The sequence below is a fragment of the Bicyclus anynana genome, chromosome 12, assembly GCF_947172395.1.
Source record: "Bicyclus anynana chromosome 12, ilBicAnyn1.1, whole genome shotgun sequence".
NCBI lineage: Eukaryota > Metazoa > Arthropoda > Insecta > Lepidoptera > Nymphalidae > Bicyclus > Bicyclus anynana.
Window position 1 is genome coordinate 11,752,190 of NC_069094.1, and position 27,273 is coordinate 11,779,462.

General features: G+C 36.4%; 1 protein-coding gene across 2 annotated transcripts; it reads left to right on the plus strand.

Moving 5' to 3' along the window:
- Positions 1–223: 223 nt before the first annotated feature.
- LOC112052759 (arylsulfatase B-like) lies at positions 224–26,645 on the plus strand. 2 transcript variants are annotated; one of them, XM_024091963.2, is made up of 8 exons: positions 224–436; positions 9,469–9,559; positions 13,273–13,432; positions 16,086–16,312; positions 17,702–17,810; positions 25,076–25,228; positions 25,445–26,116; positions 26,195–26,645. In XM_024091963.2, exons 1-8 carry the CDS (start codon positions 408–410, stop codon positions 26,569–26,571), a joined length of 1,818 nt encoding a protein of 605 aa, XP_023947731.2. In that variant the 5' UTR covers positions 224–407; the 3' UTR covers positions 26,572–26,645. The 2 variants fall into 2 exon arrangements, with proteins under 2 accessions (XP_023947731.2, XP_052740681.1); XM_052884721.1 differs by lacking the exon at positions 224–436 and adding an exon at positions 7,240–7,354.
- The last annotated feature ends 628 nt before the right edge of the window (positions 26,646–27,273 follow it).

The window sequence follows — 27,273 nt, forward strand, 5'->3', positions numbered from 1 at the left end:
TTTTATACCCGTTTTCCTACGGCAACGTGTACCACGCGGGGTCAGTTTTTGAAATAAGTTCAATTTTTTTTTTAATTACTATTTTACTTTTTGTTGCTGTGATTACTACGAAACCGAAATACGAGTGACAAGTTTTAATGTCGACAAGCGATTGATTTTATTGAATACATTAACAATAGTGTGAATAATTGCAACAGTCCTTTGGTGGCAAACAACCTTCGCGACTTCAGTTCTGTATGTACTGTAGGTTTGCGTGGTTCACTGTACTGTGATAGCACATCTCGAGCGACGCTGCTGCTCGATTTGGTGAAACGGTTTTGTTTAGACAGACGGACGATAGATGTAACCGTTGACATGTTTTAAGTTAAGTTCATGTTCAAAATATAATCATTGTTGTGGTGCCAACGATGGGTTACGGATGGCAATTTAAGTATTGGTAAGTTTGATGAAATATAGCTTTTTTTAATCACTTTTATACTGGCTTTAAATCTGTGAATTTATCGGCCATATTTATAAACTTGGATTTGAACCTCAATTTTGTTTAAAGTAAATTGAACCTAATCACTGTCATTTGAAATTCATTACATTTAATACAATTCGTACTTATAGAGTGAGATCATATAATATACTAGCATAAGGGTGTTTTAAGTATGGTATACGAGTAGATAGCAATTTCAGCATAGACTTACTGAAAGAAAGCTAGATTTATTTCTCAATATTTATATAGACAGTTAAATAAATAAATGACTATAATACATGAATATTCGTCAGCTTTTTTTTAAATTGTACTTTAAAATCATTACTTTTTTAATGTATATATTGATAACATCTTCATTATAAAAAGTGTTGTTAAAGCAATAAAGTGTTGTTTGATTTCAAAATCACTGTATTTGTAACCGACTTCCAAAAAGGAGGAGGTTCTACGTTCGGCTGTATGAATGTTTTTTTTTTCACAAGTGCTTACCTATATTTATATTATACGATACAAAAACTAGTAAACATACTGCCATTTTGTTTTACCACTTATAATACGTGTGCCAGGAGCGTTTGCGCAGAAATTTTATTAATAAATAGCGGACGCCCGCGACTTCGTCCGCGTGAAACTCGATGTAAACTTTCAACTACCCCTACCCTACCCCTACTCTACCCCTACTCTACCCCTACCCTACCCCTGCCCTACCCCTATCCCTTTTCCTAATTTTCCGCGCAATTTTTAATTTTTTTCTGTCATAAGAATCTTCTCCTGACAATAACAAACACATAAAAAAATAGTGAAATCGGTCCAGCCGTTCACGCGTGATGGCGTGACCAAGATATATGGATAATTTTTTATCTAAATAGACTAACAGAACTCCATGGTATCACCCAAGTAGTTTTCATACCCCAGGGGAATACGGGGTTAAATTATAGCTTGAAAATGTATTTCTCCCTTGGTGAAAAAAAAAATAAAACCATCCAGTAGTTTTCGAGTTTATTCGTTACATACAGAAATACAAATCTTTCCTCTTTATAATGTAAGTGTAGAAAATAACCTTAATTTTAAGATACAGAATTTATAATAACTCGAGTGAAACCGTCACCAAAGGTTAGTCCTACGCAATGTTTATGTGAAAGTTTTACCTGTTTCATTCAAAGGCCTTCAGCGTGGTAAAATAACACATTTCTATACTTAATAACATTTGGCGCTTATCACTCTAACTAGCGTTATTTTCTTTATGACCTCCCATTTGGACTTACCTAATGAGGGATACTTACCTTACTCTCATTATCATCATCATTATTAACCCATATTCGGCTTACTGCTGAGCTCGAGTCTCCTCTCAGAATGAGACTTTACTCTACTATAGACAAAATATATTTACGTATGAAATGTTCGCTCGGTCGGTCGCCAATTTTGACGGCCTCCGTGGCATGGTGGTATGCGCGGTGGATTTTCAAGGGTTCGATCCCTGGTGAGGTCGTTGAGGTTTTCTTAATTGGTCCAGGTCTGGCTGGTAGGAGGTTTTGGCCGTTTTTTGCTTTTTTTTGATTTTTTTTCAATTAGACGATACGATTCTTTTCCATAACCTATCGGTTCCATTTTTAACGTCAACTTACCTTTACAAACGTATCTAGGTATCTCATTCACACACTCCAACCATTACTCTTTTTGTTTTACCTACTCTTTTTGTGTCCTTCCATTTACGCTCAATACCATACTTACCTGATTACTCTTCTACTTACATTTATATGTATAATATAGCGGTTGAAATTCAGTATTTGACAAATCCCTTGAGAACCATGGATTTTTCCGGGATAAGCAGCTAAGGCATTGCTCAATAATCTTTCAGTGAATGTCCTATTAAAATCGGTTCAGCAGTTCCAAAGATTATCCGGTCAAAGAGAAAGACAGACAAATATATAAAACAATTAAAAAGGCTTGTTTGTGTTTTTGCATCGTGTAAATAAGTATAAGCACTTGAGAGAACACAGACAGACTCTTAATTTTTTTATATGTATTGATGTTTTTATGATGTGTAGCCGCTAAATTGACCCATTTTTATTTAAATTAATAAAATATTTTTCATTTTCCACTTTTCAATGTCTACTTCCCGCATTAAAGGTTTACAATGAATTGAAGTTAATTATTTACTTTTCCATCAAAGGTATCTATTTTTAGAAATTTGTTAAGTCATTTCTGTGTTTGCTATTATTAAACTGCAATACAACGAGAGCCTGTTGAGCCAGACCTTCGTGATTTTATAAAAAAACCAAGTTTGTCAGTCTGTGCACCTACCATAACGAGAAAACTATGAATATTGTTGTGGAAGCTTTGGGAGTAGGTTTCAAGGGTTAAGACCCAACAGTCCAAGTACAAAGAGATTTTTTTTTATATTTACTCGTCGCCAGTCCCTTAACTCCGCGATAACACTTAAAAAATACCGATAAATTCTCATGATATCCCTTGAAAAATATTAAAAACTACCCACGACTTCATTCGCGTGTAATTAAGGTTTCCACAAATTGTTTTCAAATAAAAGCCAAATCCAGTCTCTTTTTTTTGTTTTTTTTTTTGCTTGACGACAATCATGCCTGGTGGAAAGCAATGATGAGGTCTAGGTTGGAGCCGTTTGCCTAGAAAATGCCTATTCACTCTTGTCTTGAAGGTGCATAAAACATAAGTGTTAGGAAACCCAGAAGCCGGATGGGCATTGATGTGATGATAGCTCTACTGTATGCAAATTTAAGTTTGAAAAATTAGTTTTATTTTTCCGACACAAAATCCCTTATCCAACAGGAACTCATTTTCCGAGATAAAAGTATTCCAAATGTAATTCCAATTTAGCAAACACCTGAGACTCTGTCAATGTGAAATTCTGTTAATCACAAATCCCACGGGTAACATGATTATTTCCGGGTAAAATACAAGACATAACCAAATTTCAACTAAACCGGTTCAATAGTCGCGACTTTAAAGAGTAACAAATATCCATATAAACTTTTGCATTTATAATATTAGTAACGTTGTAACGGGTATACGTTAAATAGATACTTTCAAAGCCACCATGACCCAAGCTCCATAGAGTTTGGCTAGTGAAAGTAGACTGAAATCACCCTACAAATTAAAAAAAAACTCTTAAACAAAATAAAAAAAAAACATGCGTTTTCATAATTTGTTTAGATAATTTATTTGTTTGAGAATACATTTCTACCTATACTATAAGTATGCACTATAATTTCGGGAATTTACTACGATTTTTCCAAAATTTGTCGGGCGATTTCAGTGTCTACTTTCGTTTGCCAAACTCTATATACCTACCATACTTATCTATTATAGGAGCATGAACTGCCAAATCAATATGAACTGACGCAAGTTTGACCACAGGTCTTGACCACAAAGTTAATATTTAATTATGATGACCATTTCATGAGATTTTAAATGTATGCGTAATTTAAAACCTTTATCAGCGAGTTACAGCAGAGGTGGGAAGAGATTAGCGTTCCATTGTGTTTAGTGAACAGATACGTAAAACAGGCTTCTTAAATCCTTAGGAAATGTTAGGAATATTCACATTTTATCCATTTCTTTTTTTTTACATTATTTAAAATTTTAAAACCTTCTGGGAACTGGAGTAAATTTTTAATATTAGTTACAATGAGACGAATATCTTAACATTCCATGGATTTACCGTGCGGGTGCCGGGTCCATCGCGTGGTAGAGAGAAAAACACCAAGCAAAGTCCAGGACTTGTGACTACTGGATGTAGGGTTAAGGAATTCCTTAACGATCGATCAACACTCCCCTTCTCTGCTCGTGTTGTTCTCCCTACCTAAACCTATCCAAATTTGGTAAGATCCTATCAAAGCAGCTTTGGATACTCGTTCTAATATAGAACTAACTGCACTTCTAGAGAGGCCAAGGTCTTTAAGCAAGTTATAGAGAGATTTTGCTGGTAATCCTCTCGCACCTACTTCTAAATATATGAAAATAAAATTTTTGAAAGAACCCCGAAGGTTATGCAATTATTAATTACATTCGTGATCAAGTCATCCCCCTATTTCGTAATCGCGATTTACGTTTTTCAGACTGCCCTTTCCTGTGTTTCTATGAACATTACTAATATTAAAAATCTGAAGAGTTTTTTTGTTTGTTTGAACGCGCTAATCTCAAGAACTACTGGTCCGATTTGAAAAATTCTTTCAGTGTTAGATTATTTATCTAGAAAAACTATAGGCTATATATTGTCTCCGTATTCTTTCGGGGACGGAAACCATGCGGGTGAAACCGCGCGGCGTCAGCTAGTTTTTAACCGACTTCCAAAAAGGAGGAGGTTCTACGTTCGGCTGTATGTATGTTTTTTTTTTTTTCTTGTGTATGTCCAGCGATAATTCCGTCATTTGTGAACCGATTTTGAAAATTATTTTTTTGTTTTGAAGGGTTTGTTTCCAGGGTGGTCCCATTTTTTTCATGTCAGGATCTGATGATGGCATCCTGGAACTTTTGAAAATCGTAAAGACGGCTAGTGCGTTTGTTAGTGTTTCCATAAGGTATTTTAAACCACTACAATTTTATGAAGATCTGGAGTTGGTCTGATGATGGAGCCGAAACACAGACGATGAAACTCGTCAACGATTTACAGCAGGTACCTTTTGTTTGGGCTTGATTTATTTGTATTGATGAGAACTTTCCACCTAGATGGTTTGTGACTGTATTAAGGGTCTGATGATGAAGACGAAGGACAGTTAAGAGAATTCCTCAACGGTTCTCAGTAGCTACCTTGTGTTGACTTGATAATTTTGTATTGATGAGAACTTTCCACCTGGATAGGTTGTGACTATATTAGGGGTCTGGTGATGAAGATGAAGGAGAGTTAAGGGAACTCCTCGGCGGTTCACAGTAGCTACCTTGTGTTTGGACTTGATAAATTTTATATTGATGAGAACTTTCCACCCATATGGATAGGACAGTCACCTTTCACGTTTTTCTGAATATTCATATTACGTGTGGATAAAGGGGGAGTGAAATTTTGTATATGAGTTAAGGTAGTATTTTTAAAATTGGGATTGTAGGACTTAGATACTTATCATAAGAAAATAACTTTTCAACTAATTGCTTATTAATTTTTGTTCACACTCGGTAGGTGTGCTAACACTAAAAATTAAAAAATTAAAATTTTAATAAAAAAAATTCAACCGACTTCCAACTCAAAAATTAACCTAAACTAAAAAGCAAAAAATAACATCTTACCTATGTGCTACCTTCTGATCAGTTTGAAGGCGGTGCCAATCCAGTGTCATATTTTAATTAAAGCCGTTTCTGAAAGAACCACAGAAATTTTGTAATTTAAACGGTTTGAATTGAAACATCACTGGCTTGGCACCGCCTTCAAACTGATCAGAAAGTAGCACATAGGTAAGATGTTATTTTTTGCTTTTTAGTTTAGGTTAATTTTTGAGTTGGAAGTCGGTTGAATTTTTTTTATTAAAATTTTAATATAAATAAATATGAATTACGTCTAAAAGAACTTGTTCGTGATCGTGAGATAATAAAATTACGGTAACACAATTATCTACCTACAATTACTAACTAATTTCTAGCACAATTCACGAGTGATAAGTTTCTTATAATATTGACCTCATTGTGTTCGACAGTGACAATAGTAATTATAGTTGCATTGAAATTTTCATTATCATAGTTTGTATTTAGCTAACAGTGACCCCGTTGTGATATTTTGCAAGGTATGTTACCCTGTTGATAGGTTTACAAGGTCGTGTTATTGTTGAAGGGATTAATCATGTAGATAAAGGGAAAAATAAATCCGGTCTTATTTAGACTAGTTGACACCTCGCGGTTTCTCAAGCGTAGCTCCCGTTCCCGTGAGGAAACGGTGATAAAATATAGCCTATGATTTTTAGCAAATAACGTGATTTTCTAGTGGTAAAAGAATTTTCAAAATCGGTTCAGTAGATACAGAGAACACCATAAATTATACCTCTTTATAATCTATACTAATAATATAAAGAGGTAAAGTTTGTAAGTTTGTATGCTTGTAAGTTTGTAACATTCTTTAAATGGGGTAATCTTGGGAACTACTAGCAGAGTTCTCACAGTCACCAAAGAAAAGTGCTCCGAATACCCTTCTTAATAGACAGTTTTAGCTCTATAGTGGGTAGTTAAAATACGTTGATAATATATAATGATGAATGGCTAATTTTATTAAATTAAATTGAAGTAGGTACTACAAATCACTATAGATATATGTATATTACCCCGTAATCCGTGGAACAAATTTACAAGTGATTACTATCAAGCTAATTTTCCGTGAGTAACTTTTGGTGAACTACCCTCCTCCCAACTTGTATTTAGGTTATTAAAACTTGTTACTAACCAGCTGTTTGTTTTACTGTTGATTTTTTGCTTAATTATTAGTTATACAACTTAACAGCTACAATGTCCTACAAATTGCGTGGTACATTGTCTCGTTCCGACGCTCAGAATTTTTTATTACATGGTAACCCAGTTGGCTACCAAAATCAAGAATTTTCGTAAATAAAAAAGTTCAGTGTCTTATCAAGATGAAGCTACTCACAGAAAATTAACTTGATAGTAGATCATTCATTTATCATTCATTTCCACGGATCCCGGGCTATATACAACGTAACGAACATTTCAAAACTGTTCTATTTTTTTCGTACCGTAATGCTAAATCGCTTGGCGGTACGCCGTTGCCGGTAGGGTGGCCACGGCCGAAGCCTCCCACCAGCCAGACCACGACCAATTAAGAAAACCTCAGTCGGCCTAGCCGGGGATCAAAACCAGGACCTTCGTCTTGTAAATCCACCTTGCACCACGGTGACCGTCAAAAATTGTTAGGTAAAATAAACTTAGAATTATACATACAGTATTATACGTACTATACATTTTACTAATTCTGCTATATAATAAGTCTACTATAAATGACTAGATGTATTTTATCAGGGTAAAAAATTCGATCATGAGAGCCAAGGTCATTTTCGGTAATAAAAAGATGATACTTTTTTGGGCGCCTATCCACCGTACCTAACCAGTCCCATCAATCTGAACGCATGATTAGGTCACGGACGATGATCTCATTAAGTAAATACCAAAATATCAACTTCAAAGTACCTATTACTTTCAGAATTTTTTTTCCATTGGTACCTACTAATATTTTAAATAGGTAAAGTTAGTAAGTTTGGCTACAGGCCCTGGGGTTATGACGGCCTCCGTGGCGCAGTGGTATGCGCGGTGTATATAAAGACGGAGGTCCTGGGTTCGATCCCCGGCTGGGCAGATTGAGATTTTCTTAATTTGTCCAGGTCTGGCTGGTGGGAGGCTTCAGCCGTGGCTAGTTACCACCCTACCGGCAAAGACGTACCGCCAAGCGATTTAGCGTTCCGGTACGATGCCGTGTAGAAACCGAAAGGGGTATAGATTTTCATCTTCCTCCTAACAAGTTAGCCCGCTTCCATCTTAGACTGCATCATCACTTACCATCAGGTGAGATTGTAGTCAAGGGCTAACTTGTAAAGAATAAATAAAAAAAAACCTATTATTTGTTGAATTAAGCCGGGACTAGAACCCTGAACCTTATCTGTAGCCAAATACTGTAACAACCTAGCAGTCATGACAAATGTAATAAACTACAGAGTAATAAAATATAGGAGTGCCAAGAAAATTAATTATCTCGAGATAAGTAGCGTTTAAAACGGAACACGAAAATAATAAAATCTTATGACAGGAGCGATTCTCACGATTATTTTAAACTTATTACTACTTTGTCTACGTTATTTATCTTCTTCTTTGATTGCCTCTCCGACTAGCGAAGGCTAGCGATCAGCTTCATATACCTTTCCTTCCTTTTTTATTAGCTTCATATACCTTTCCTTCCTTTTTTATTTTTCACGTTGTTTTTCCTATATTAAAAATTTGCAATAATGTAGAGGATAATCTTAGGATCTACAGAAAACAAAAAACCTTTTTATATTTTTTTTTATTCTTTACAATTCTAACTAAACTTGACTAAAATCTCACCTGATAGAATTGATGGTGCAATCTAAGAAGAAAGCGGGCTAACTTGTTAGGAGGAAGATGAAAATCCGCAATCCTTTCGGTTTCTACACGACATCGTACCGGAACGCTAAATCGCTTGGCGGTAGGTACGTCTTTGTCGGTAGGATGGCTTAGCCACGACCGAAGCCAGCCAAAATAATCTGACAATATCATATTATAGCATTCAGCCATTTTTATTTTTATGCTAATTTACATGGTCTGCGGATAACAAAGAGAAGATTGACGTATTGTTTTTTTTACATATTAATTTACGATCACTAATAACCAAGAAAATGAGATTTTAAATGACAATAAATTTGTTGTTCACCATATTAATAATATTGGACAGATTATATAATAAGGACAGATAGAGGAGAATGGACAAAGGAGGAATAAGACAAATGTCAAGGACGTCAAATCAAAGGACAAAGGAGGAAGAAGACATCAAGGACGTCGAATCAAAGGACAAAGGAGGAAGAAGACATCAAGGACGTGTCAAACCAAAGGACAAAGAAGGAAAAAAACATCAAGGACGTCAAATCAAAGGACAAAGGAGGAAGAAAACATCAAGGGCGTTAAATCAAAAGATGGGAGGATGATTTACCAAAAGGATGGAGGACGTTAGCTCGAAACAGAGCCACCATACCATAAGAAGTGAAATATATTGAAAACAATGACTTTTGTCCTCAAAATTTAAAACACTGTGTAGATTTTGAGACAATTTATAGATTTAGAATGCCGAGATAAAAGTTTATACAGAAACTCAGCTAGGTATCTCAAATTCCGAGTTGAACTTACTGAAATGACTGGGCTAATTGTTAGTCAACTTACTACTATACATTGAAAACCAAACCGACTTCATGAGGTAGTTCCTGAGGTAGACTTTTGTGGGTAAATTAATGATCTTTCTTTTTCAGGTGGAGATGGTGGGTCTCACTCAGTCTATTGTATGGAAGTGTGAGTTCCTTCCAACAACCAAACATGGTCTTCATTATGGTCGACGATATGGTACGTGTCCATCTTTATATATTTAATAATTGTAACTTAGCTGTAACTACATCGACTCCATATGCCGATTGAAATGTCTGCTATAGAGACTGTGCTGATGGTACGCAATGGTGTGCAGAAAGTTTCAAATAGGGTAGGCATTATACCGTGTGCAAGTTGTACAAAATGGATTTTTTTTTTCTCCACTAGGTACAGAGTCTTAATGAATCCTAAAGATAGACAATGCATTTATACATATATGTAGAGCAGGTCACGATCTATCGAAAGCCGTGATAGCAGTGGATATGACCTCTGCCTTCGATTCTGAATTAGTAGAAATTAAATTCGTTAAAATGCATGTAACTGAAAATTTCGAAGTGCATTTTACAGTTATTTGCATTTTAAGAAATTGAATATCACGTGTCTGAAACGTTGACGGAAAAACATCGTGAGGAGCACACCTGAGATTTTTTTTTTTTTTATCCAATATAGGCTAGTGCTTGACACAACAATTTAGCCTGATGGTAAGCATTAATGCGGTCTAAGTTGGAGCGCACTTACCCAGACGCCTATTCACTCTTGCTTAGAAGGTGTTTAAATTATAAGTGACAGGAAACAAAGCATTCAGCGGAACAGCGGACAACAGCGGAAGGACATTACAAATTTTTGCTGTACGAATTAGAAATGTGGATGCAAATCGTTTCGTACGAGTTGCCTTGACAATGTAAATTATTTGTATGTATGTGTATTACTAATACTATGGTTATATTTGTTTTACGCTGATGTCCTTAAGTTTTCCTAAACCGAAGGTTGCCTGGAAAAAATCGCTACTTAGCGATAAGGCCTCCTCTTCTTAATATGTTTTTATTTCACTTGTATTTGTCTTCGTGGTGTGCAAATAAAGAATATCTATCTATCTATCTATCTATCCAAATATATATGGATGCCACTGTTCGCGACGTCTTGCTGTTCTGTGGTAGAAAGAAGATAGAGTAACTAAATGAAAACTAGATGTAATTAGTCAGAGCGCATTATTTGTATCCACATCAGCTAACCATTGTGGAAAATCACGCCAATTATTTACCTTAACCATAGTCCATTATTTCCTTTTCAAGTTACGTTATCTGAAGCTTTTACTCAGCCTAGCTATAGGAGACCAGTAACTATACTTAGATACATGTTATCATTCAATTCAATAGGGGCTTACTCGAGTATGCACGCCCGGTTCCATCTTAGCTGATGTAATTTGCGTAACAAATGTTAGATATAGATAGCTATACTATTCCCGCAACTGTCTGAAGCAGGCTTTACCCTTTGACATAGAAGGTGAATCACGAATATTCTACAGCTATGTTCCATTAGGCGATTAAATTGCATTATTGTTAACAATTAGACATGCTAACGTTAAGTTTTTATACAAGTTAACAGTGATTAACTGTGTAGAATGCTAATTAAGAATGCAGAATTTTTATTATCTATTAATTAGTATTTAATTACATACTACAGTTATAAAATCTGTAGTAGCTACTTAGTAATAAAAACTGTCAAGTTTGAATCACAAATCACAAATACCTACCTATTACAATTTAACAAAACAAAACAAATATTGACTTAAAAATGCACTAAAAAATTTGAAGACCTTTAAGTTACCTCGATTTCCCCAGAATCTCTGACCTGATGAATATGTGACTACCTGGAGAGATTAATCCTATCAAAACCAGAATTTTCGAAATACATCAAAAAATAAATTAATCTGACGAGTTAAGAACTTCCTCCTTTTTTGAAGTCAGTTATGACTGAATTGTTAACTATGGAAGAAACATTATAAGTTTTATTGTTATTTAATAATTAATAATTTCTCGTCAATTTTCTCCGTTCTATGTCAAATATTTTAGCTGGTTTGAGTTAGAAGTTTGACTTTTTCATAGGTCTAAAGGATTTGAGACTTGGGAGTTAGCATTAATTAATAAATACTCTTAAATCGTCAAACCTTACCTTATAAAACCTTTAAATGTTTTTGTGGGTCTTAAAAATACAATAAAAATGGTTCCGAGCTGTGAGCATTACAATTTTTTGTTTCTTTTCGTTATGGGTTTTAGCAAAAACCAAATCGAATGTTATAATTGATCATGACCTTTGATCAAAAAGTGTAGATGCCCGATAAGGGTCTTACTAATGATACAAAAAATAAGTGTATATTTTTTGTAATTTTTGCACCTTCTGCAATTCTTATCTAAAGTTAATGACATTAGAAGTTTATTTGTACGTCCTAGTAATGCACACAAAATGTTTATAATAAATTTATATCTGACCTTTATTTAAGTCAGCCATTGTCGGTCAATTATTCTCAAGTTTCCGCAGCGCAAACGGCAGCGAAGACGTTTTATAAGTCGAGCCGTCGCACGCAGTGACTAATACACGATCAGTTATAGTCGTGGGTGCTGCAGAAATGTGAGAGTAATTGATCGTCAATGGCGTGCATTATGCTATTTGTAGCATTAGATTTCGTTTGCGGCGAATTCAATCCCTTATATTTTATTCATAACTTGATTACGGGTTCTCTATGCAAACTTTGATTTCCAGTTTTATAGCCTTTCATAATATATTATTTTTGCGATAAACCTTGGCAAGAGTGAATGTCTGTCATTCTATTAGGTTAAATCTATCAATCAAATACAAATACTTATTATCGCTTTGATAATATTATGATGTATGTTTGGGTCACCCACCTCCTGGTGATCTGGTAGAGTCGCCTAGGGGATACGTGCCTCGAGGATACTCTCCTGGAGGTTTCCCCTGGTCATATTCTTCCAGTCTTTTTTGGTGTCGACGAACAAAAGAACATCGCAAAACCCACAGGAAATTCTGCTCCAAAGTTCTATTTATTATCAAAATTCATCTAAATCGGTTTAGTGTTTATGGTTGGTTGGAAAGGGTAACAGACAGTCAGATAGACTAACTTTTGCATATTTTCTAATATAAGTAAGCAAGCATGAACTTTGGAAGTATGGCTGGATCTTTTTGTTTATTCATCATCATTATCAGCAGATGGACGTCCACTGCTAGATATAGGTCTCTTGCATGGACCTCCAAGCAGGTTTCCCCTGATCATATTCTTCCAGTCTTTTTTTGTGTCCACGAATAAAAGAACATCGCAAATCCCACAGGATATATTTTCTGCGCGATAAGATTCTGTTCCAAAGTTTCATTTATCACTGAACCAAAATTCATCTAAATCGGTTTAGTGTTTAAGGTGGGTTGGAAAGGGTAACAGACATATAGACTAATTTTCGCATATTTTATAATATTAGTAAGCAAGCATGAACTATGTAAGTATGACTGGATCTTTTTGTTTATTCATCATCATCATTATCAGCAGATGGACGTCCACAGCTGGACATAGGTCTCTTGGACCTCCAAGCACAACGGTCTCTAGCCGCCAGCATCCAGCATCGGGTTTACTGCTCAAATGAAACATTTTTTTTTTTTTTTTTTCTAAGATAGTTGACATTATAATATTAATATGTATACAATTATATACTACATATAAATACTTATATATTGTATAAATACACACAGACACTGGAAAACACTAATGCTCATCACACAAATATTTTCCAGTTTTGGGAATCGAACCCACGGCCGTGGATGCAGAAAGCAGGGTCACTCCCCATTGCGCCACGCGGCTGTCAATTGTACTTGAAGTTGTATTTGAATAATGGAATTATTTCCAGGGTTGGAACGACGTGTCGTGGCATGGGTCGAACCAGATTCCAACGCCGAACCTCGACACGCTGGCCACCCGCGGCGTCGTGCTGCAGCAGTACTATAGCGAGGCGATATGCACGCCTGCGCGGACTGCGCTGCTCACTGGGAAATATCCTATGCGGACAGGTAGCCTATTTGCATGTCGTATATCAACATTAAGAGCCTGTTTTTAGAGGCCTAGTACAGTCATAACTAGGGTTGCCAGGTCGGCAATCCTAAAAGCCTGTAAAAGTTTTGTCTCTGAATGCAAAAGCAAGCTTTTTTGATGACGTTACGTTATCAACCCATTTCGGCTCACTGCTGAGCTCGAGTCTCCTCTCAGAATGAGAAGGGTTAGGCCAATAGTCCACCACGCTGGCCCAATGCGGTTTGGCAGACTTCATACACGTAGAGAATTAAGAAAATTCTCTGGTATGCAGGTTTCCTCACGATGTTTTCCTTCACCGTTTGAGACACGTGATAATTAATTTTTAAAAATGCACACAACTGTAAAGTTGGAGGTGCATGCCCCGGACCGGATTCGAACCCACACCCTCCAGAATCGGAGGCAGAGATCACATCCACTTGGGTATCACGGCTCAACGGCTTTTTTGATTATTATCATTAATCTTGTTGAATAGTAAATTAATAAATAAAATCAAATGGCAAATCAGCCTCAGGTAAGTAGATACTTTATTATTAGTCAGTCAAATAGTCATCAGACAAAATAAATTTAAACATGTTGATAAATAAACATATACTAATGAAAGGCACAAATAAGACTTTTAGCTGAAAATGCAAAATGTAAAAAGCCTAACAAAAGCCGGACAAGCCGGACACCGTTGATTTGGGCCAGACACGCAATTAAAAAGCATGCCTTATGTCCGGACGCCTGGCAACGCTAGTCATAACTATATTTAAAGGAGCTTAAACCCACCATGCTGTTCCAATGCACTGATTGAATAACACTATTAACTAGAAATAGTAACTCCGGAGATGAGTATGAATATGTGTTATTATTCACCAGTACGATATCTACAGCAAGAGTAGGCCCGAAGTAACAAGTAGTCTAAATCTTAAACAAAGTAGGTGCCAATCAAAAATTTTACTGCTCTTTTATTGAATGACAAATGCCATTGACTGCGAGTTAATACGATGCATTCAGAATTTAACGCGCTTAGGTACCTAATTGGAAGTGGAAAGTACAATTAAAATATGTACTTGCTTATCGTTGCTATGTTATGTTGATATTATGTTTGAAAAACGTTACAAATGTAAGACATTATAATATACTAGCTGCCACCGCGCGGTTTCACTCGCGTGGTTCCTGTTTCTTGTATCCGTAGGAGTACGGGGATAATATATAGTCTATAGCCTTCCTCGATAAATGGGCTATCTAACACTGAAAGAATTTTTCAAATCGGACCAGTAGTTCCTGAGATTAGCGCGTTCAAACAAACAAACTCTTCAGCTTTGTAATATTAGTATAGATTACTAGGTTTTATATGTCAATTAAAAATTAAGAAAAACCAAATTAATAGGCGTTTTAAAGTACGTGTATCAACGACTCCTAGTACCTAATAACTCTTAACTTAGCATATGTTTTCTGTGACGTAGCGCATATTGATAAAAACTATGAAGAAATATAATGGTATTTTGATTTGCACGCTCTGCTTTAAACTGGAAACAGTTTCATTTACTATTTGTATTCTTACAACATCATAGACATACAATTTGTCTATAATGTTTGCAACGTTCTAGTGCAATCGCAATAACATTATGAAAATTGTTCACCATAAAAAACTCATTTATTAGCAGAATAGAAAATAATGAAGTCTATAAATATAATTAAAAAGTGGAAGATTTTTTATACATTTTTGTTAGTTTATTAAACACGCTAAAGTCTGGATTGTAGAAATTCGTATTCGTCCCACCTGTTCGGAATCTTGTTCATATTGGCAATCAAAAGGCGCCTTTTTGGACTATGCGTTATAAGTAACTTTTTAATTTTCTAAATATGTAAATTAGGAAAATTTTTAGATATTTTTTTAATTTAAATGTTTCCTTAATTTCCATTTTATAAAATGCTTATTATTTAATTTGTAAAGCAACTTATTATTGCTTTACAAATAAAACAGCTGTTTACTTAATAATTTTTGATGACTTCGTTATTGATACAAGTTGTTCAAAAATTGTTACTAAGCAGCTGTTTTTTACTGTTGCTTAATTAATAGTTATACAACTTAACAGCCACATTGTCCTACAAATTGAGTGGTACGTTGTCTGTCTGTCTGTTTTTTACCTATTAACCTATTAGCCACCGAAATCAAAAAAAATTGTATATAAAAAAGTTGAGCGTCTCGTCAAGATCAAGCTACTCACGGAGAGTTAACTTGATAGTAATCAATTGTAAAAATGCTCCTCGGATCCTGGACTATTAGGTACTCTTTCCTCATTCATTCATTAATTATCAAACCATACCAACCAACTCATTCAGCTCACTGCTGAGCTCGAGTCTCCTCTCAGAATGAGAGGGGTTAGGCCAATAGTCCACCACGCTGGTCCAATGCGGATTGGCAGACTTAAGAAAATTATCTGGTATGCAGGTTTCCTCACGATTTCCTTCACCGTTTGAGACACGTGAAATTTAACTTCTTAAAATGCACAACTGAAAAGTTGGAGGTGTATGCCCCGGACTGAATTCGAACCCACACTCTCCGGAATCGGAGGCAGAGGTCATATCCACTTATCACGGCTCACTGTTTCCTAATATACGTATTTTATTTTTGTATTTTCGTAGGCATGCATGGAAGTCCTCTAACCAACTCTGAAGACCGCGGTATACCAGTCACAGAGCGACTGTTGCCAGCGTATCTGAAGGAGCTGGGCTACTGCACCCACCTGGTGGGCAAGTGGCATGTCGGCATGTCTAGGAAGCAGTACTTGCCTCTGTCTAGAGGGTATGACACGCACTACGGTATGCGAGGAGGTTTTATTGACTTCTACACACACGACAAAGTGGAAGAGGTGAGTTTGGAATTTTGTTTCTTTCAAAGTTCAAAAGTCAGGACTTAGATGACCAGTAGCCCGTTTCCTCATTTTCCCTGCCACCTACAACATGGGTATCTTCAAGTCTAGGGTCATTAATCATTCGGTATCTTATAGGCAAGCACGTTCTACCGTAGGCTGCATCATCACTTACTGTCAAGCATGATTGCAGTGTTGCAGCCAAGCTCTTGCATATACAGGGTGCTCGAGAGTACTTCCCATCACTTCAAAGTGTGTATCCACTTAGTGATAAGCAACTATAAGAAGTTGGTAAAGTACGAACGGCCGGAGATTCCCGTTTATATTAAGACGATCAAATTTATGCAGCCTTAGTTACTCGCTGATTTTTTTTGACATTGCTGAAAAAATTGTTAAAATCCTTCCAGTAGTTACGGAGCCTATTGGCTATACACACTCAAACAAACAAAAAATCTTTCTTCTTTATAGTATAAGGCAGCTAATGCACTAGCGGTTAACCGCAAGGGCGGCTAACCGCGCGGTTAGCTTCAAATCCAGGTATAATATACAACCGTGTGTGATTAATATTCTCATTCTCCTCCAACTAGCCGAAAAATACTGTATGGGTACGATATATATACCCCATCGAACGGGGTTCGAACTACGACCTCTCGGTGATGAGTATGGTCCCTTTACTGTTGAGCTATATGTAAGCTACATTAGCGCAGTTAGCCGCCCCTGCGGTTCACCGTTAGTGCGTTATAGTCCTTAGTACGGAATGATATTTTCTTTACTATTGCAATGTTAGGTATTACACATTTTGTAATGATCGACTGACTATAGGTAGTTAAGGCTCGAAAGCGTAACAAATAAACAAACTATTTATTTACAAGACGGAGGTCATGGGTTCGATCCCCGGCTGGGCTGATTGAGGTTTTCTTAATTGGCCCAGGTCTGGCTGGTGGGAGGCTTCGTCCGTGGCTAGTTACCACCCTACTGGCAAAGACTTACCGCCAAGCGATTTAGCCTTCCGGTACGATGTCGTGTAGAAACCGAAAGGGGTGTGGATTTTCATCCAAGTCCAAACAAGTTAGCCCGCTTCTATCTTAGATTGCTGAAGTCAAGGGCTGACTTGTAAAGAATAAAAAAAAAAACAAACAGACCTACTTTCCTATTAATTGTAATATTAAAAATACATAGGAAATTGTTGCTTAACTGAATAATTTACCAAACTTCCGTCACTGTATTTTATTTATTTTATTTATTTATAACAACTTTATTGCACAAAACAGAAAATAACAATAGAACACATACATTTTTGGGCAAAAGGCGACCTTATCACTAATAGTGATCTCTTCCAGGCAACCTGTATGTACTTATTTAATTTTTTTTTATGTTTGTTTGTTATAGTTCCCAGACGGAAGACAATTTTACGGACTTGATTTTTTCGATGACGACATTCCACAAGACGAGGAAGAGCGATATTCTGTGGATGCATTGACGGATAGGGCTATTACAAGTAAGTGGGAAATGCATTTTTATACAGGTGGCTCAGTATCGTGATGTTTGGAAAGCCTATGTCCTGCAGTGGACGTCCATCGGCTAATATGAAGATGATGATGATGATGATGATGATGATCCCGGAAATGTAAATAATAAATCCATCCATCCATGGTTCCCGCGGGATTCGTGAAAAACTGAATTCCACGCGGACGAAATCGCGGACGTCCGCTAGTTAATACTATAAACGCGAAAGTTTGTAAGGATGTTTGTTTGGATGTTTATTTGGATGTTTGTTAATCTTTAATGCCGCTGCTACTGAAATTTGAAATGGAAACATATTTTACTCCGGATTAACACATAGGCTACTTTTTATCCTAGAAAAATCCATGGTTCATCGCGGGATTTTTGAAAAACTGAATTCCACGCGAACGAAGTTGCGGGCGTCTACCAGTATTAAATACTAGTTGACGCCGCGCGGTTACACCCGCGTAGTTCCTTTTTCCGTAGGGATACGGGGATAGTATATGGTCTATAGCCTTTCTCGATAAATGGGCTATCTAACACTGAAAGAATTTTTCAAATCGGACCAGTAGTTCCTGAGATTAGCGCGTTCAATCAAACAAACAAACTCTTCAGCTTTATAATATTATTAGTATAGATATTGAATAATTATGACGTGTAGATAGGAATATTTTAACAATAACATTTACCTACGGAAATAATTATGTTAAATACTTAATCATGACGTTATAAGAAAACGCGGATAAAAATATTTTCACATTGTTATACTTTCACGGTTAACCACTTTTTTCAAAAGTAGGTAGTAATCACTTAGGTACTTTTAAATGACAGCTGGTAAAAATATATGGATTTTCAATCGATTCCACGCAGATAGTATTTCTTAACACGTTCGCTGCGGTACGAGGTCAATTGACCTCGTAAGTCTAGCTGCTTCAGAGTTACGGGGTTGATAGACCTCGTACCGCACTACAAACTTTTAGTACGAGGTCATAAAACCTCGTACCGTTTCAGAGGAAAGTACAAAAAATCAGTGCCGTAGCGAACGTGTTAACATATCAGATCTATGGAGGACTCGGCGGGGGCACGGGGGTCTACGTTGACGTGACATAAAAATGGGGGTTTTAATTCGTACGCGGAGGTCCAAAAAAATAGTCAAAAAAATGTCTGGTACTAACTGCTTTTTATGGTTCCGTAGTCCACATGGAACCGTAAAAAGTTGAGTGCAGATATCAGCTAAGTAGCAATTGCTATTTAAAGAGTGCCTAATAGTCGACCAATTTTAAAAGCGTAAATAGAAATCGAGAATTGCATACTAATTTCATTGTTAATTAAAAAGATAAAGTTGTTAGTAAGATAACTCGTCGTCATCAACCCATATTCGGCTCACTGCTGAGCTCGAGTCTCCTCTCACAATGAAATGAGTAAGGCCAATAGTCCACCACGCTGGCCCAATGCGGATTGGCAGACTTCACACACGCAGAGAATTAAGATAATTCTCTGGTATGCAGGTTTCCTCACGATGTTTTCCTTCAGTGATTGAGACACGTGATATTTAATTTCTTAAAATGCACACAACTGAAAAGTTGGAGGTGCATGCCCCGGACCGGATTCGAACCCACACCCTCCGGAATCGGAGGCAGAGGTCATATCCACTGGGTTATCACGGCTCTTAAGCAAGATAACTCAGAGTCTGTTAAAACAAGAAAGCTGAAATTTGGTATGGTATGTCAATTACGTCTATAAAGTGGTAAAAAGAAAATTAAAAAAAAATGTTGTGGTTCCTTCCCTACATGCAAACAGAGTCCCTAGATGCATATTTTATCTATCCCATGAAGTATCGGTATCGGTATTTTTGTGCATTACATACGAGTAAGGGATTGAAGTGCCAACTTAATCTACGGAACCCTACAATGCGCGTGACCCGACACGCACTTGGCCGGTTTTTTATTCAATGACAATGACTGCGAGATATGATGCATTCAGAATTTAGCGCACTTACCTACTTGGAATTCCGAAATACCGAATGGGGAGTTTTCTAAATAAGTTGTGAATTGATTGCTGCCTTGTGCTGTAGTAGATATTAAACGCAAGCTATTGGGAAAGGTTTATTATAGTGTTAATGATTACATTAATGTTAAAAAAGCTTGGTGTTAAACTGTGATATACGACTGTGTGCTTAGTTTTAAATACGTTTGTAAAATGGTGGTAAACAAAAAAAATCCTTGGCTGAGTTTCTTGTGGGCTCTTCTCGGACCAAGGCGCGTTTGGAACCCTCGTTACTTTAGTTTTAAGTTTTCGACTATTATTACCACCATTAGATTAAATTAAATTATGACATAATCATGACCTATCAAAAGTGCTTGTAAACTAAGCCTAATTGAAATAAATGAATTTTGACTTTTGACTTTTATCAAAAATGAAAGTTGGCTGAAATAACTTTTTACCTGGATAATTTTACTTTGTGTCATTTACTTACAGCATAATCAATTAATTAATTAAGTAGGTAATCAAATCTCACTTTTTTTGAAAACTGGTATTATGTGGTGGGTGTTGATTCAGCCGCAACGAAAATTTCCATAAGTGATTCTAATCACTTTTATTTGTCGAGTTATGGATAGAAATTTAGCTGGGGGTCCACCGGAACCAGTTAAATTAGAAAGTCGTCTATAAGAAAAAAAAGTTAGGGAACTTCTGGTGTAACTGGTTACTTATTCGTATAAGCAAAAAAAAAAACAGTGAAATCACGCTATTTTTTGTTGTTAATAAGAGTATTTAATGACTCTTTCACTTACATTGGTTTATTAGCCATGTAATATAATTAACATCTAGGTAATTAATAAAAACCTAAGCCCATTACTTAACGAAAATCACAATGTCAAACATACTGGTTAATAGGTAATTTTGATCAGTTAGCAACAAATAAGTGAATACGAAATAACAAATTAGCTAATTGGTAATTTTGGTGTATATCCACTAAAGTTACTCAAAGTTAGAGAATAGACCATCAGTTTTCCGCCATTAGAGGAGAGGGGATAAAGATTTTAGACCACTCTGCACTCATTCGGGTTAGTGAGCAAAAATAATTTTTCAACCTAATTACTGAATCATCATTATCAACTCGTATTCGGCTCATTACTGAGCTCGAGTCTCCTCACAGAATGAGAGGGGTTAGGCCAATTTAGAGGTGCATGCCCCGGTCCGGATTCGAATACACACCCTCCGGAATCGGAGGTAGAGGACATATCCACTGGGCTCATCACGGAATATAATTATGTATATAATATAATTATTGAATAATTCTTAGTTATTAAAACTAGCATAAGCTGTTAGTTAAATAATTAAATTACGAAATAAATTCACAGCGTGCGAATATAGAGAGCTTATTTAAATTTTACTCTTCATTTCCACGAAGTTTATTCCGTATCATATTAGTTTCACGGCACACTATACAGAAACTCATTACATATTCCGTTGGTCACCAACAAACACAGACCACATAACACAGTTTTGAATTTCCACATCCAATTTTCCTTACGTCAAACGTAAGTGACAAATACGTAAACGCTTTGCTTTAAAAATTAATTTCTAACAGAAGCATGCGTTACGCGGTATAGTAAAATAAATGATTGTTGACATTAATGTCTGCTGACAAAGCATATTATATTTTAATCTTGACCAAATTTCCATTTTTTACACCAATTATGTAAATAAATATAGAGCCGTGATAGCCTAGTGGATATTACCTCTGCCTCCGATTCCGGAGGGTGTGGTTTCGAATCCGGTCCGGGGCATGCACCTCCAACTTTTCAGCTGTGTGCATTATAAGAAATTAAATATCACATGCCTCAAACGGTGAAGGAAAACATCGTGAGAAAACCTGCATACTAGAGAATTTTCTTAATTTTCTGCGGGTGTGAAGTCTGCCAATCGGCATTGGGCCAGCGTGGTGGACTATTGGCTTAACCTCTCTCGTTCTGAGAGGAGAGTCGAGCTCAGCAGTATATGGGTAGTAGCCGAATATGGGTTGATAATGATGAAGTGAATAAATAGCTTCTGTGAGAGTACCTGAACAGCAATAACCCAGAGGTCAGGGATCAAACCTGAATCTTTAGGATTTAGTTCAACCTCTTAACGATGAAGCTACTAAGGCTTAAAATAATATCGAACATTATTGGTGCGTTAGAACTTAGAACTTTCCATCGTAGCTTTCTTTCACTTGTAAATCCTTATAGAGCCTCAATAGTTCAACGGTAAGAGCGGTCTGACTTATCACCGAGGGGTGTGGTTCAATCCCCGCCCCGTTGGTCTATTTTTTTTTTCTGATTGTGTAAGTGCTGTAGGCTCCTTATGGGACCTCACCGGCGTCACCGAAGCGTCAGTTTGGGCACAGTATTTATATTTTTACTTTGGTTTGGGCGAGCGCAGAAGCATCGCCTGAAGGGGCCCGAAGGCAGAAACAGAAGAGATGGGCGGAACGACTCTCTAAGAGTGTCTCCTCTCGGCTTAGGTGGCCGTTCGGGAAGGGTGTTTTGGCCTGAGTCGATCAGTCTGAGAGATCGTGAGTTACAAAGCCCACGTCTGGGTGACGTCCGATATCGGGAACCTCGTCTTCGCCGGCGAAGGCGCTGTGTAGCCTGTGCTTGTGTTGCCTGGGAAGCATTGTCATTCATTATGTCATCGTCTGGATCGTAAACGACGTTTTTTGGGCATCTACAATAAACGTTGGGATCGGGGATGTAGCTGCAAGCCTCAACCACTAGTTGATTGGGGTGGGTGGGCGGCTCTCTCAAAATAGTTGGTCTATTGTCGTACCCACTCCTAATACAGTCTTTCCTGACTAGTTGGAGGGGATGGGAATATTGGTAATATTTAAAAGTTATGGCAAATAAAAAAAAAACTACAGCATTGTCGGGTTATCAGTGGTCATCACAATCAAGCCAGTTTAAAATGTCATCTAAAAAATTAGCATAGCAACAAAACGTGACAAAACACATCAAAATAATGAGCGTGAGAATTTTGAAACGAGGGCTTGAATGCCAAATTCTTGTAAGGTCATCTGGCTTTTATTTTTAGCTTTTAGTCATTGCATTTAATTTTAATTTAAATATTTTAAATTCATGGTTTTAAACCAGATTCGTCAAGATTTGTTCAGTGGCTTAACAGGAAATAGGTCACGCATAAATATACACTTTCACGTTTTAAGTATATGCAAAAATCTTTGGGAGAGTGTAAGTGTGTTCTCTGCGTGTTCTCTGCGTGTGTGAAGTCTGCCAATCTGCATTGGGCCAGCGTGGTGGACTAATTATCCTAACCCCTCCCATTCTGAGAAGAGAATATGGGTTGATAATGATGACAATGATCAAAGATTTGATCAAATTTTTTTTTTTTTAAATTTCATGAATTAGTGATCATGATTCAAAGAATTTTATTTATCTCTCCTCCACCTACCTTTTAACAAGTTCCATTACAAAGCTTGGCAATTATTCACACCTATTTTGCATTTATTTGCTAGATAAATTGGTTGCAATTGTATACAATTTGGTCGACTACAAACGCAAACAGTGTCGAGTTATCGCATGCAATTAATTCTGTAAACTCTGACACCCTCAAGCTGTGCTTTTGCAATAAATGATAGATTTTAAATATGTATTATCCTGTTTTGACCGAGTATAGGGCGAAGCCAAATGAAATCTACTTAAAAGGCTACTAGTAATGCGAAGGAATAAATAACCGCAGTAAAACATATGTGAATATGGGAGCCAAATTCAACATCACAAATGTATCGTTATTGATTATGCCAACAAAAGAAATGATATATAAGTGGGTGCCAAATTCTATAGAATAAAGAACTTAGGATACATTAAAGCTCAAGGCAATACGAGTATTAGATGTCTGGAATGTCCGGCGAAAGGTTGCCCTAAGGCTCTGTCAACCTTCAAAATTTCAACCTGGAGGCTTAATCTGTCATACTAGTACCTAATTTAACTAAGTTTGTTGAAAATTTCTTTCATCATTAACAATCAGCTCACTGTTGAGCACGAGTCTCCTCTCAGACTGAAAATTCTTAGGCTAATAAGCATTCGCATAAGGCTACCACGCTGGCCCAATGCGGATTAGTAGACGTCACTTACGAAGGTTTCCTCACGATATTTATCCTCACCGTTTGAGACACGTGATATTTAATTTCTTAAAATGCACCTAACTGAAAAGTTGGAGGTGCATTCCCCGGACCGGATTCAAACCTAATCGAAGACAGAGGTCTTTTTGAGGAGAAAATTTTTTGAGGAGAAAATTTGTTTAAACACTTAAGTACCCAAAAAGTATCCCTATTTGCGTACCTACAACAAATTACTGATCAATCGTCCAAATTATTTACACAATTACCTTTCACATTTACAAATTTTGGAATTGTGAATTATTTACACCGTATTTGAACTTAATAATATGTGCTTATTAATTGGTATCCAAATGGGAAACCACATTAACCTAACCGCGACAAATGTTTAGGTGTTTTGTGGCAATTTGTCACATGGATGATGGCACACAACCGACCATACGTTTTGTTATGGCTTCTGGTTTTATTATGCTTTAGGTATAATTAAAATTACCACAACATGTTCATTTTATACTAGGTTTAACAATTGTTAAACCTATACTACAATTAAATCAATCAATTAGGACAATAGACACATCTAATCTAGCCCCAAAGTTTGAACTAGAAAATATCTATGTTCATCACATATAATTTCTAGTTGAATAAATCGAACCCCCTGTCTATGCCTAATGTGTGTCATAAGGCAGGGTAGACCCTCTGCGGCAATCGTGTCGTAATCGTAGCCATTGTATTTTCAGAATTACTGGAAATCTTTTCAGGCTATACCACTAGATACCTGGACTAATAGATTTCAAATATTGGATAGAAGCAGGCGTTACTTTGCGGAAGTTCATCATGATTATATAATGATTTATTTATTTTGCTATCATCCGCGAAAATTCGGCGAACCCATGCGACAACGTCACCCAGGTCCGACAAAATACTCCCTACGTACGTTTCACCCCGAAACCGGAGCATCCTCAGGAGATGTTGACTCTACAACGTGCAATTGCAATTGATAGCAAAATAAGATATAATTTTCGCGGATGATAGCAAAATAAATAAATCATTATATAATAGATTTAATTTGCTGCACTTGATGGCTACAAAACACGTCGGATTAAACGCAGTTTAAAAAAATTGAATTAATTACCTTTTTTTTATAGTTATACAGAATCATAACGGATCTTGTCCGCTGTTCCTGCATTTGGCGCACAACACTCCGCATGCAGGCAACGAAGGAGGTCTGCTCCAGCCGCCGCTCTACTCGCCTGTCAGGAGTCACCATATTGCCAACTCAAACAGACGTCTATACGCAGGTACACATCATTGTTTTAATTGCTCATGCAATAAAGGGCTTCAAAGTCATTATTATCAACCAATGGACTTCGACTGCTAGGAACTGCTAGCTTATAGGCCCCCATAAACACCACAGTTTTGGTAAACCGAGATTGTAATGGTCTTTAAAGACAGTAATTTAGAATTTTTCGATAATGTATATTTTCACATGAAACTAAATATTTTTTTTTTTCCAGAGATGGTAAATCATTTAGACAAGAGCGTTGGAAGGCTAGTGACAGCACTAGCAGAGAAAGGAATATTTGAAAACACTTTAATAGTCTTCGTCTCTGATAACGGAGCACCCACTGTTGGACAATTTAATAATTGGGGAGTTAATCTACCTTTTAGAGGAAAAAAGCAAACTCCATGGGAAGGAGCAGTAAGAGTGCCTGCGTTTATATATCATCCATCATTAAAACCTAAAGTGTGGCGTGGGTTAATGCACATAACAGATTGGTTGCCTACTCTCTTAGCCGCCGCTGGAGGAGAAATTAAGAAAGAAATAGATGGACTGAATCAATGGGATTCTATAGTAAAAGATGGGAAATCTAAAAGAAAAGACGTTTTGATAAGTTTAGATGACAGTGGTGGTCCTAATGTTTATGCTGCTTATAGAATGGGTGATTATAAAATTATAGTTGGAAACGTGTCAGGATTGAGTAATGGGTATTACGGTGCCAATTATATGACAAACAAAGCTCCTTTGCCTGATTATTTTTCTACTATTCGATCGTGTGAAGTAGCAAGAATTTTAGAAGCCTATGGAATATATTTGGACTATGACGAGGTTAACAAAATGAGGAAAGCAAGTGCTATCCAACAATTGGACAAAGTTCGAGATCTGACTCCGTGCGAACCTACTCCAAGTAAGTACTTTTTTACGATAGAATTTACGCTTGTTTACACTTGTTTGTTCATAATTTATAATTTCTGTTAATTTTTAGCCAAAGGTTGTCTCTACAATGTTCTACAAGATCCTTCTGAAAGCCACGATCTTTGGAATCGCGGTGCTAAAATTAATGCTGTTCTTACAAGCAAGTTGCGAGAATTATGGTCAATGCAACTTCGTCGAGGTCCTTCAGTTAGAGATGAACGATCAAACCCGGCCAATTTTGGATACCGATGGATTCCATGGCTAAATGATACAGAACTTGATGGTAATCAAACAACGACATCTCAAAATGGAATTGATAGCAGAACTCCTTTTTTAGTGTCAAGTAGCAACGGAGCTGTTACAGAAAAATCATTTGATTCAGTAGTAGGGTGTGATCACACTACAGGGTTTTCAAATTTCTTATGTCAATTAACGAGTTCTTTCTAGTTCCAAGTACAACTATTCGTATTAAATAAGTAGTAATATTTAATAAATAAATTTTGTTATTATTTTCAACAAAATGTTTTATTTGGTTTTCATAATAACTTCATGCTAACAATTGTTATAACAATAACACAATGGTTATGACTGTTACTTTTTACATCACGTAGTATAGATTTTTGTTTGTTTTTATATTTAACATTGATTTTCTTTGGTTAGTTAGTTGTTGTAATATTGGTTACAATCATGTAACAAAATTTACATAACGTTGAAGAGTGAAGAGTTTCAATACTCAATATTATATAATTTTTATTTGATTTAAGAAGCAATTTCATGTTTTCAATTTGAGTTGAAATGAAGGGCTCAAAGATATTAGATAAATTCATGTGATTTAACTGCTCGGCTTTACATAGTTGCCGTCATGATTTTAAAGATATATTCTTATGTATGATGCCTAACATTTGTAGACCGGTTATGACGAAATGATTAGATAACCCAATCGGTCATTGATCTATCAAGGTTAGGCGTGGATATAACAAAGTTATTCTGAAACTTTGCATCTTTTGTGAGAAAATTCATAAATTATTTCTTATTAAATAGGTTTCGGATTATTTCTTCAGTCGATATATTTTATTTATAAGTATAGATATGTTTTTAATTAAACTGTGTACATAAATTTAATTGCGAGTACTGTAACTAAAACAAAAT